Source organism: Ictalurus furcatus, chromosome 1 (genome assembly GCF_023375685.1).
Source record: "Ictalurus furcatus strain D&B chromosome 1, Billie_1.0, whole genome shotgun sequence".
In the NCBI taxonomy this organism is placed as follows: Eukaryota; Metazoa; Chordata; class Actinopteri; order Siluriformes; family Ictaluridae; genus Ictalurus; species Ictalurus furcatus.
Window position 1 is genome coordinate 8,169,535 of NC_071255.1, and position 13,155 is coordinate 8,182,689.

General features: G+C 41.2%; 1 protein-coding gene across 2 annotated transcripts in view; it reads left to right on the forward strand.

Moving 5' to 3' along the window:
- The first annotated feature begins 1,845 nt into the window (after positions 1 to 1,845).
- Positions 1,846 to 13,155, forward strand: part of bcam (basal cell adhesion molecule (Lutheran blood group)) — a 49,951-nt gene continuing 38,641 nt past the window's right edge. For both annotated transcript variants that reach the window (XM_053623167.1, XM_053623176.1), the window contains exon 1: positions 1,846 to 2,093. In XM_053623167.1, coding sequence (XP_053479142.1) covers positions 2,030 to 2,093 — 64 coding nt within the window. In that variant the 5' untranslated portion in view covers positions 1,846 to 2,029. The remainder of the gene's footprint in view (positions 2,094 to 13,155) is intronic.

Genomic DNA, 13,155 nt, shown 5'->3' on the forward strand with positions numbered 1-13,155 from the left:
GACACCTGACCATCACACCCATGTGACCCATACAAGTGTAAACAGGAAGTTGGTTGCTAGTCACCGGCAGGCACGACAAACCGGTCATGTAAGGTTTACGCCACTTGAAATGAGATTTTTTGATGATTGTTGATAATCATAGCTTGCCTCTTGCGCATATAGGCAGCTGCAGTATTATAAAATACAGAATTTAACTGCACAATGGCTGCTAAAAATGATAACAAAGCCAACAAAGCTTGCGGTTCAGTCTCCATGTATATGATCAAGGTAGCGTAATGGTCATATGGTAGGGGCTTGTCGCAATGATCCAGAAGACCCAATCAAGGAGTGAATGTGGGCAACCACACCTTCGTTTTCAAAAGTCTTTGTTTTGGTCTGTTTACACAGCAAAAGTTATGCGTTTTAAAATGAAAACGCATTAGTGTAAACAGGGCATAATGCTCTTGTAGCTGAATGAGCAAAAATCCTCACAGCCATGCACCAAAACCTAGTGGAAGCTGTTATATCAGCAAAGGGGCGATCAACTTTGGAAAGCACATGGGTGTTTTTGGCCATATAATGTGACTTTAACATATAATTTGTTTATTAGTAATTCCTGAATATTTACAGCAAAGTAAACACCTGGAAGACTGGGGGGCATGTCTGTGAAATGACCGACAGGATGCCAATCCAAACACAAACAAATATACTGGACCTGATGTCAGGTTTCCAAAACTTGTTGGGTTTTTTTTCTTTTCTTTTCTTCCCCCAGCTACAATATACACTTGTTCTGAGAAAATGGCTTAATTTTTTTGTAATCATTTTTGCAGAATTTGAAATTGAATAAATGGAAAGGTTTGAATATTTAATTTTCACGTCAAATTCTGCTGTATTAATCAAAAGTTCTAACATGACGCACCATTACGAAACAGAAAAAAAAAACTTCAACTTGTCTTATTTATAGCCATAAATTAATCGTCAATGGTCACTAATCATTTTAAAGGTCACCCTTCACTTATTGTTTGTTGACTTTTCTAAGCTAGCGCGTTCGACTCACACCTCCAAGGGCAGGGGTTCGATTCCCACCGTGGCCCTGTGTGGGCGGAGTTTGCATGTTCTCCCCGTGCTACAGTGGTTTCCCTCGGGTACTCCGGTTTCCTCCCACAGTCCAAAGACATGCATGGTAGGCTGATTGGCGTGTCTAAAGTGTCCGTAGTGTATGAATGGGTGTGTGAATGTGTATGTGATTGTGCCCAGCGATGGATTGGCACCCTGTCCAGGGTGTAACCCGCCTTGTGCCCGATGCTCCCTGGCATAAGATCCAGGTTTCCCTGTGACCCTGAAAAAAGGATAAAGCGGTATAGAAGATGGATGGATGGATGGGACTTTTCTAAGCGAGGAACTGCTGGATCTGGACCTTTATATATACTCGTTCAATACAAGATAGAAGATATCATAGCATTACAGAATTTTGTACATAAAATAACTTTAAGGTCTATTGCTGGATATTGTAGTGAAGTGTGTCTACATATAAAGGCATATAATTGAATAGCAGTTCTGGTAGGTGCCACAATAGAGTTTTTCTTATGGAAGGTGTATTGTTTAATAAATAAATAAATAAATAAATAAATAAATAAATAAATAAAAGGTTATAGCTACATTTCATTCTATGGTGTGTTTACACGGGCTATGTATAAGATATGTGTAATGTTTATATTTCATAGTTTAATATTGAAGATCTGTATGGTCTTCTGCTGAGAACATGCCCCACTGAAAGAAGGTGGAGGAGGTGGAGGAGGTGGAGGGTCACCTTTTGTGCGAATACATCAACCAAAAGCACCGCCCGCCGTCCGCATCTCAAGTTTCTCTGTGCGCAGAGGCAGCGGGTGCGTGAGTGTGTGTGTGCGCGCGCGCGCCTGTGCTGCGTGTGTGTGTGTGTGTGTGTGCGCGAGCCAGCCAGTGTGTGTGAGAGAGACGCAGAGTAAGATCGGACAAGCGAGCGGACTTGACATACAAGAGAAGCAAGAAGCGAAGTAGTTGAGAAGTGATCATGGAGAGGATGATATCAGGACGCGTGTGGCTCGCTTGCGTTTCTCTCTTCTTTACACTGCAAGGTAAGCCGAGAGTTTAGACCACAACTTAATTATTTGCCCCCCTTCTTCTTCTCCTGAATAATCTGTTTGTTGAATTCCATTTGATCTTTTCTTTTGTTTCAATATATATATAAATATATATATATATATATGTTTTATTTTAGTGAGCTTAACATAAATGAATGAGAAAAAAGGTTTTAAGGCGCATTTCATGTCGGACCGTCTCGGTTGCCAGATTGAGTGACTTACCTGTGCTGTGTTGCACTATTTGTATTCCCAAAATTGACTTCTGGTTTCTTGGTGTTAAAAAACAAACAAACAAACAAACAATTATAGGTTTAAATTTGATTAAAGCATAGTTGCATTGATTTAGAGAAGAATTAAATATGCTTAAGGGCTGGAAAACAGTGAGTGGAATCTGGCAACTCTGCGTGAAAGCTTCGGCGCAACAACCTGCTCATTCACCTGCCGCAGTTAAAGCGCAGGGAACAACAACAAGAAAAAAAAGGGATTTCAAACGACGCAGGAAGATAAATTTCCATTTAAACAAACAAGAGAAAATATAAAAAGCTGTACATCTGGTAGCTTGAGAAACTGTTGCATTAAGCGCACTTAACGTGTGTGTGTGTGTGTGTGTGTGTGTGCGTGTGTGTATATGTATGTGGGTGACACCTTGTTGGAGGATTGATCCGAAACGGTGCAAGTCTTTTCAGTAAAGGAAGCTCATGTTCATGTTCCACAGAAGAAAAAACAAACAAACATGAACCCCTAGACTGCACAGTGTACTCACACAGTGTTAAATTAGTGCTGCAGTTGTGTCCAGTTATACAAATCTGCCTCTATGTACACTGCAGCTCTCAACTCCCCCAGAACACACCATCATTTTGGACACACACGGATTCTTTGGAGCAGGTGTGTTGAGTTAGGCTTGAAGCAGATCTCCAGCAGACCAGCAGTTGGTGCCCACTGACCTGCATGAATAATGTTGATTTATGAAGTCGTGCTCATTAGGTATGCATTAGGATTAGGTAGACTGCTGTTTTCATGGCTCCATCCAACATTTGATCACTGTTTGTTATGTAAGGATAGTGAAGTATCGATGCACAAAAATAGACCCAGCAGCATGCTCTGGAGCTGAATTATCTCTTACACTACTACGTTGCACTGTGTGCAGGTTTGTACCAGATTTAGACTTGACAGATTTAGAAAAGCACATTGGTCTTATTGTTGCATGGCAAAGTGTAACGATTTAAACTAAGCAGTGTTATTTGTATCCATTTCAAGTTCTGTCATCTTTACCTCGTCCCCCCTCTCCATGTTTCAGTTCCCGCTGGCTTTCTGAGATTACCTATCTGTCCCGTTCACTCTATCATCACTCCTTCTGTTTGCCTCCACCTACAGCTCCGTATCTCATACATTTTGTTGTACCATTGTGTTTTCGTTTCCGCTGTTTGACTTTATCCTCCCCTCCTACACTTCTTCCACCTGTCTGTGCTGGTTCTTAAGTACTCTCTGCATCTGTTTCTTGACCCCCCCCCCCTTCTTCTCCTTTACACTGTCTCTCAAACATTCTCTCCACTGCTATATAATTAAAGAAAAATCTGAGTATAGGATAGCTTTCTAAAATGATCTGCAAATAGAGATGTCTATAGACTCGTCCTGATTGCTTGGATGTTGGTGGTCCACATCATTTGTATTTCTGTCCTGTTTACGGGGCTTGGGGTGCCAAAGAGGCCAGAGAGTTTCCTCTGAGCAGCTGCTAGAACATGACAACTTCAACAACACCAAATGTTTAGGGTTAAAAATGCCGACTCCTGTCTTTAAGTTCTCACGCGTCAGCACAACGCACAACTGTCACCCTCTCACAAAATTTCACGCACATCTGCCAGATGTGTCAAAGTCAAGTTTGGTGGTTAAAAAGGTGGTACAGATCAGTTTCAAGCTGTCTTGATACACAGAAGTGCTGGTGATACAAGGTGTATTCATGATCACAGACATAGGTTGGATGCTGGCGGAGAGAATCGTTGAGACACTGTGTTGGCGGTGTGTAAGGCGGAAGTCGGAAAACACCGTGCTTCCCGTCTTTGTCTTTTCCAGGCTTATTTCCCCACACTCGTTTCCTTGCTTTTAATTTTCCTTAAGACCAAACCCCCTCCTCTTTTTCACCTTTCCATCGAGCACGCACACACACACACACACACACACACACACACACACACACACACACTAACTACCCCCCACAGCCATCAGTAATTATTATGGCATTAGGGAGCCTTCAAATGAAAAGCCTGCTCTTTCATCTGGGCCAAAAAGATAAAAGCCAAACCCAATTTTAAGGACCTTTCCAGTCTCAGAGGCCACCCGATCAGGCAGAGGCACACATCTACATGCGCACACACACACACACACACACACACACACACACACACACACACACATGCACACACATATTCACTTGAACATGCATTCACACCTTATGATGAACAATCAGTTGGGATGGTAATGCTGTCAGATTGGCTAGTTGCTGGGCTTGGTGAAGCTGTGTGTGTGTGGGGGGGGGGGGGGGGGGGGGGGTGAGGGAGAAGGTTGGGTTGTAGACTGTGATTTAGCATGTAACTCTGATTTTCTTATTAGCTTTGGTTCAAGAGATGAATCAGCCTGGTATGAGAGGCATTCAACTGTGGACAGGCTGTGTCTCGCCCCTTGACTCTCTACTTCCCCCTCAATGCAACTATTTCTCTCTCTCTCTCTCTCTCTCTCTCTCTCTCTCTGACACACACAAACACACACACACACAGGTGGCCAACTGTGGCTTGCCACAGAACTACAATCTGCTGGTGCACTGGTGTTAATCCAACAGAGCAATATGGCACTTTGGTGTGACGCTGTGTACCATTCGTCATGAGCACACCACATTTTTTGTGGTATTTAAAAGTCCTCCATTCTTGCATAATAAATACCATTGTGAGGCTTTCCCCCCTGTTTTATCAATTCGTTTATTTCTTTACATTTGTTGAGAAGAATAAAGAAGGACCATGAAGTCCACGTGGCATATTCAATGATACTGTAGCGCTAATGTGATGCATTACGTCCCAAATAGGCATTTCTAAGCATATCGCAAGCAACAATATGCTACAACAATTTCCAATTCATATTTACTCTTAATATCAAATAGTGACTTTAATAAAGATTCTGGATCCACTGTTAGCCTGAACAGGATAAAGTAGCTACTAAAAATTAATGAATGAACAAGTGACAGGTAGTTAAACATATATTAAAAAGCATTTTGATTTGCAAAAAAAAACTACTTTATTTAAAATAAATAATATTTTGAATAACATTTTAAGTCATGATATGTTTTCTTGAAAAATTTATACCAGCAGATTGCTAGAATCTAATTCATATTTACCCTTTAACGGGGGGTTCACGGTGGCATAGTGGTTAGCACGTTTGCCTCACACCTCCAAGGTCAGTGGTATGAATCCTGTCTCCACCCTGCATGTGCAGAGCTCACATTCTCTCCCTGTGCCTCGGGGGTTTCCTCCAGGTACTCTGGTTTCCTCCCCCAGTCCAAAGATGCACTGTAGGCTGATTGGCATCTCTAAATTGTCCATAGTGTGTGTGCGAGATTGTGCCCTGCAGGGGGTTGGCACTCCATCCAGGGTGTCCCCCTTGTGCCCTGAGTTCCATGGGATAGGCTCCAGGTTCCCAGCAACCCTGTGTAGGAGATATATATATATATATATATATATATATATATATATATAAATGTTTTCCATATATATATATATATATATATATATATATATATATATGGAAAACATTTTTTTAATGTCTACTCATAAACTGCAGTGTAATCTGTAAAAGAACAATATAGTTTTATGGCTGGATTTGGAAATTTAATTGGAATCCTTGTAAAGTATATATGCAGAGCATGTGTTTGAGACATGCTAGAGTCTTGGTTATCATACATCTGGCAGCCAGGGGCATTTTGTCCTAAAACAGCTACTTCCCTAAATCTCAGACAATTATGTGAGATATGAGATAGGAGAACAGAAATCTCATCCACACCAGTCTACTTTTAATATCTTTAAAGTCTGCTACAGTACAGTTAAATACACACTCGGCTAATATTACAGATAATCTCTGTCTTAGCTTCTCTACCACTTGTCTGTCTCTCTATGGGTGTCCAGTAATTTTGGTGTGCCACTGGGATCCGTGAGCGTGCATTGATGTTGGAGGTGATTTACTATGTTTGCTTCTGTTGTTCGTGACCTGGCATTGATGATAATCCTACTATGTGCTTTTTGGGGAAAAGTCCTGAGGTGTGTGTGTGTGTGTGTGTGTGTGTGTGTGTGTAGTTCTCAGAGGCTAGAATAGAAAAAGCATTCACACAAACCCAGGGAGATCACTGCTAACATCCAGCCTCTACCGATGACGCTGTATTCACTTCAAAAACGAAAAGCCTGTCTCCCTCCCTTCAATCATCCCCCTGTGAGTTTGTTGTGAAGAGTCCCGGCTCTCCCAAAAGCTCCAGCGTTCAAACACTCTCCTCACACTACAAAGTGCTTGGAGCTGGGTATAGACAGGCACAGAGGAAGCACTCTGGCCTTTGATTCATGCAAGGCTCTATTTTTAAAGGTTGCCCTCTTATTATGGCCAAACAGGAAATGCAGAGAGGAGGGGTAAAAAAGAGAGCGCATCAGTATCTGTGTGCTATATAGGGTGGTGGTAGTCTAAAGGATGGCCTTGAAAGTGGGGTGATTATGATGAGAATTGTGTCTTGAAGCGCTTTGGGGAGATGGATAAGCCCCGTCTGATCCATTTAGTAGTGGAGAGTACTGCATGATAGGTACTGATGGTCATGGGGTTTCCTTTGGGGGAAAATATTGCTCTTTCCTAAGTAGCCCTGTTTAGGAATAGGAGCCATCGTACATTAGTGAAAGATATCCTCTTCCCTTGTTCCATTAGATGTGGATCGATAAGGAACTAAGCATTAGATGTGCCTGATTGATCTGTTTTCTTGTTGTTTTCATATCTATCACCTATGGGTACCAAACTGTTGCCTTTCTATTTATAACTCTACAATTTCCTTCTTCTAGTTTTGGTTCCTACAGGCAAGTATTACAAATATGTTTGTGTCAAACACTAGTGACTTTGGACTATCTGTCTTCTCTGGGGTACCTCCCACACCTGCCTTAAGCTAGTGTAACTTTAACACACACAGGTCAAAATGCCACGGTATGTTCAAACAGGCCTAGAGTAAAGACTCCTCAAACATTCCCTTCCTCCGCTAGACTGTGTCCATTGTCCTGTTCTTCTCAGCGGGCAAACATTCCCTGGAGATCAGCATGTTCGCGCAAGGGGAATAAAAGGTTTTATAGCCTAGAGCTGATGGCTGTTTGGTTAGTTGAATGCACCCTTGAGCCAAAGTATCCACTGCCCCCTCTCAAGAGTGCCGCTCGGGTGGGGTTTCCTGAGACACTAGATTTGGTTCGAGGCAATTCTCATTCCAAAATATTGCAATCAGACTGTATTAGATATCACTTTAGGAGGTGGGTTCTGATAATCAGGCATGTGATTCAGCTACTGCAATATTAAACATATCGTTATTGTAGACACTCGGCTGTAGATACGGCTATGATAATTGCGTTGGAGTCACATGGTGATAAACGGATCAATTCTTTAGTCTTGCAAATTCTTAACTCTTGGTATCAGTAGCTGCATTTGTGTTTAAAGGTCACAAATTGGTCCAATCGTTAAATTTAGCTAGGTAGTGTATGCACCTTGTTAGCTAGTATTAGTAGTTACCTAGCTATATTAGACAGCTCAGTCTTTTCTAAAAGAACTAACCCTATTTAAAATGCCTAGTTATATTTATAAACGAGTAGCTAGCATGCTGAGCAATTGTGAGCAATGACATACAATGGTGCTAAAGTCCACATGTCTCAAGAAATTCGTTTTTGGTTAAAATGCTCCCCAGTTGGACTAGAACATTACTGCGTGCTTACAATGTATCTAGACTCTAGCTAAATCTCTAATACATACATACATACATACATACATACTGAGCTAACAGTCCTTAGCTAACGGCTATTGAGGAGAGTGAAACCCTGCTATCCTGCCCACCCGATGAGAGCATCGCCATCTGTGCACTCGGGCTTGGGCCCAATTGATGCGGCAAAAATTTTCCACCACCCAGCCAACAGAGCTACATATGCGATTGGCCAAATCTTCGCCAGTTTGTGGATTTGTTTTGGCTCAACAGTCACCGTATATGCCAGAGTCCACCAAAACACAGCTTTCTGCAGCCTTTTCCACCAACATACACATACACACATACAGTACATAACATGTATAGTATCTACTTTGATATAACGTGTTATAGAAAACACACCAAGTTAAGCAAGACATTAAGTACAGAATAAAACGGACAGGGGAAGGATATATTTTTCTCTCTTATACCACAGTGAGTTGCCAGCAATGGGAATTTGTAATGACACATCACACTTTCTATCTGTTTATAGCCTAATCTTGTGGAAAGTCCATAAAACAAGTTAGTTCACTTATGTTGGAGCATCTACTATATACACTTTTCACTATCTTCAAGTTAATAAGACAAAAAAACTAACTTTTCAGGTTACAGAGTAACTGGAAAGCGAAGTGCCTGTAAACTTACCACCAACACTGGAGACTCCTTCCATACACGTTAATTAAACATTTCCCTGCAGAAAGTATCACCATATCAACAACTATACAATTTTCTTTTTTTTTTCCTTCAATCTGTTTATCTTTAGGCTTAGATTATCGTGGAGTGTCCACTGTAGAATTCGCTGTGAAAGAGGTGTTAGTATAAAAATAACATATTGTGACGAATGCTTAATATAAACCTATGGCTTGAATTACAGCCTGCACTACTGTACACTCACAGCCATGCTGGTAAAGATTAGATCACTGTTTGCAATCTCCTTCTTCATCCGTGTTTCTAGGTTTTCAGTGCGTTTACATATAGCACAAAACAGACCTGCTTCCTTGCAACATGTTTCATGGTTTTTAATCTAGTTAATGATTAACAGGTTATCATGAACTTCTCCATGGAGCATGGTGACTTTTCTTTTTTTTTCTTTTTTTTTATCGCTCTAATGGTGTATGAACTAGGAGCTCTGTAAAGCATTTTTGTAGTGAATGTAAACATCATGCCCAAGTGCAGAAAAGAGCTAAAAGGAGAAACAGTAAAACATCCTCTGAAGAAAGCTGAAAAAGGCTGAAGTGTGTGAGGCCAGTTCCATTTGGATGGTCATCTTTGACATGTGTTCTCAGGCCTTAAATGTTTGAAGTCTTTTTTTTTTTTGCAAAACAAGCTGTGCTCCACAGGAATCGAGATAAAGACGTCTATGAGAGAAGGGGTTTCCCTGCTTTAGATGCAACGGATCAGGTAGCAGATTGTATGTCCTACCGAAGCCGCATGTTCAGGTGATTCCCTCCGGGACTTAGGAGCCTCACACCGCCTGTCTCCTAGACCCCACAAAACCTGTGTGAGCATGACTTTACAGTGGCAAAACTAGCAGTCTTGAGTTACCGGAGATATATATTATGTGAACCATGAACTGTCTCTCACCCATCCTTTTATCTCTCTCACCATGCATGCCTTTTCAGTGACTAATTAACATTTCAGAGTGTGCAGTGTGTTTGAGCATGTATTCCTAATCACCATACCAGGCTGCTAGCTAAGGAGTTAAATGGTGGCTAAAGAACCCAGAGGTAGACGCTGGTGAGTGCCAGCGCCAATTCTCATTCTCTGTTTGATTGACACCTCATCACATAATCATATTCAAGCCTGCGGCGGATGATCTCGCATTCACTCCCAGCGTAATCTAGGCCAGTAGGTGCTTTCCTCTATTCTACGGACCCTCCTTGGATGACGGGCAACTAAAAATGCTGAATTTTCTCTGCAGATGTGTTGATTCAGTATCAGGCTCCAGGCCCTACAGTGCATGCCCATCTCGTTGGATAACCTCAGGTGAAACTGAATCCTGGGACACACAATGAATTTTATATGGCAAATGAGGTGCATATTATATTGTCAGTCATATCGTAGCATATTCCCAGTCGTGCTGTGGCAGTGCTACTGAAGAGTATCGACTGAATCTTTATGTACTTGCTTGTGGCCATGGAAGTAAACTTTGCGCTGACCAGCTGAAGATTTAGTCCATTATCAGTGGAAATGACCTTTATGCAGTTACATGACTTTCCTTTCTGAGCAATCTCAATTTTCCATTCATTCAAACCAGAGACCGGCACTGTGCTTATGGTAAATAGACAGGACGTTTTGTGTGAAATGCAAGAAGTACTATGAAATGAACAGGAAATGCTGCATTTTGCCGATGCAAAAAGAAGTGTGGTTTTAATGAATGGCTAATTAGAAAATTAACTGAAAAGCTGATGAGGGGAGGATTAAGATTAAATCTGCTGTGCACGGTATTTCTGTATAGGGTCCACTGGTTGAAAATCTGCTCTTATCTGTTGTGGACAGTGCCCCCTTTGCCCATAGGACACCTCCTCAATCAGCAGTTGGAGTGGCCATGTGTCCTTTGTGTGTGGGTGTGTGTGTGCATAAAGAAGTGCCTTAGTAGGGAGGGTTTGACATGAGACACATGTTCAGTAAGAACAGAAGAACTTCCTTCCCTTCGTCTCTTTGCTCACTTGGGTATGAGTGCGATACCTTTTTTTGGATGAGGACATTGACATGCATACACACTCCCACCACACCACCATTCTTTTTTTGTTCTTCCTCGAAACCTTCCTTGCCTCAGTTTCCTCTTTGTCGACATGGCCTGAGACCCACAGGAAATGCTAACTGTTCTAGTAACTATATAAAAAAGAGGGATCTTAAAAGCTGTATTTAGTTTCTTATTTAGTCCTGCCCTGTATGAGCTATTTCACATAACAGATGTTTACATATAATCCACCAGACTCAATAATAACTGAATTTACACAAATGAACCGGTTCAAAAGTTTACATACGCTTGATTCTTAATACTGTGTGTCGTTACCTGGATGATCAATGACTGTGTTTATGTTTTGTGATAGTTTAATTAAAAGCCAGGGGTGTGTAAACTTTTGAACAGAATGATTGGTGTAAACTGTTATTTTAAAAAGGTTATTTTTTCATTTAGTGTTGACCTTCAGAAGCTACAGAAGATATTTCCATGTTTCCCAGAAGACAAAATAATAACAATTTACACAATCATCCTGTTCAAAAGTTTACACCCCCCGACTCTTAATGTATCGTGTTGCCTTCTTGAGCGTCAGTGAATGTTTGTACCTTTTGTAATAGTTGTGTACGAGTCCCTCAGTTGTCCTCAGTGTGAAAAGATGGATCTCAACATCTTATAGCCGCTGTTGGAAAGGGGTCAAATATGCTGAAGATGCTGGAAAAGCAAAGAATGTGCAGGACCTGGAGGATTTTTCTGAAGAACAGTGTGCAGTTTAACTGCTCAGGACAAACAAGGGACTCATGATCCCTCTTATTTATTTTTAATTTATTTTACTTATTACCATTTTGCAGATTCTGCAAGGCATATGTAAACTTATGACCTCAACTGTATTGGCATGGCTATTTTAAAATGGAAAATTCAAACTAATACATTCTTTCCTTAAAGGCATATCTACAAAACCTCCTTAATGTTAATGTTTGCTGAATTTACAGGAAACACGATTTCACAAAGTAAAATGTGTCCTGGACATGATTGGTTGGATGCTAATGGTCCATGTCATTCAAGTTTTCTCCTGTTTACAGAAGGGACAGAGATTGGATTTTCTCCTCTATGCACAGGAGTGGAATAGTTGAGTGTTTTTACTTAAAAAATTGCTGACACCTCTAACGCATTTATTTTTATCTGCCAGGACCCTTCGGTGGGCCCAATCTCACCTACGCACACCCTTAACTACACACCTTTCCTATCAGTTTCACTGTAAGGTATTGGAATATGTATCGCAGGTACAGAATAATATGCTTTAAGATGAATCGCAGAATAATAATCTGGGCTTCCAGAGTCTGATCCCTCAGTACAAAATAAGTGCACAGGCTATGTTCTCTTCTTTCTGGGAAATAAAAAAAAAACCTTAATTATTAAGTAATGCTCACATCTTGTTCACACTCGCAAAAGAACAAAGTAACTAGCTATCTAGTTTGTACCATTACATTCTCTCTGAAATCACATGACACCAGGACAACCTGTAATTGTGTCTGTTTCATGAGCAAAATAGTGAAGGGAGGCCGCTGTATTAAGCAGAGAATTTTACACTGAAGTGTTGCTGGTATATGTCTCTGTTTCTCTTTGTTTCTCTCCGTCCTGCACTTGTACATGTACGTCAGTAAGATGACAAGGCTACATTGTTAAGGAATTCCTCTGGAGACTGGAATGCAGGTATTAATGTAGTGCGATTAGACACAGAGTGAGGCAGCGTGGAAAAAATGAAAGGGAGCCAGAGAAGCAGAGCGAGGAGATTGGAATGGCAAAGAGAGGAGTTTGGAATGGTAGAGGAGGTGAAGAGAGAAGGGAGTGGCAGAGATAGATTAGGATTCAGGATAGAAGAGATCAGAGGGGATGTGTGGGATGGAAATGAGTTTTTATTAACAAGTCAGCCATTGTTGTTTGTGTAGACCAGTCCCGTACACGATTTAGCAGTGGGTTTTCTTTTTTGTGATTGTTGCTTGATTTTGCTGCAGCTTTTTTTTCAATTTGCAGAGTTTTTTTGTGGAAAACTACTTGAATTGGCGAAATTGCAATTACATGTTTTTTTGCTGTGATGTTTGTTGGTAAACGCGGCAATTTAGCTGTAGTCATGTTCATGAATCGAATAGGGCTTTGGCTGAATGTGCCTTGTGATGGCGTCACACGACGCATTGTGATGTCACATCATGTGCCTCGGCTTAAATCTGCTGAAAATCTGTGCTAATTTTGAAAAATCGCAAGCTCCGATGAATATTGCGGAGTTTCCTTGATTTTGCGTTCATTCCTGCTATCGCAAAACCCTGGAGGGTCTGGTAGATGTGGCAGACTGTCACTATAAAGCATGC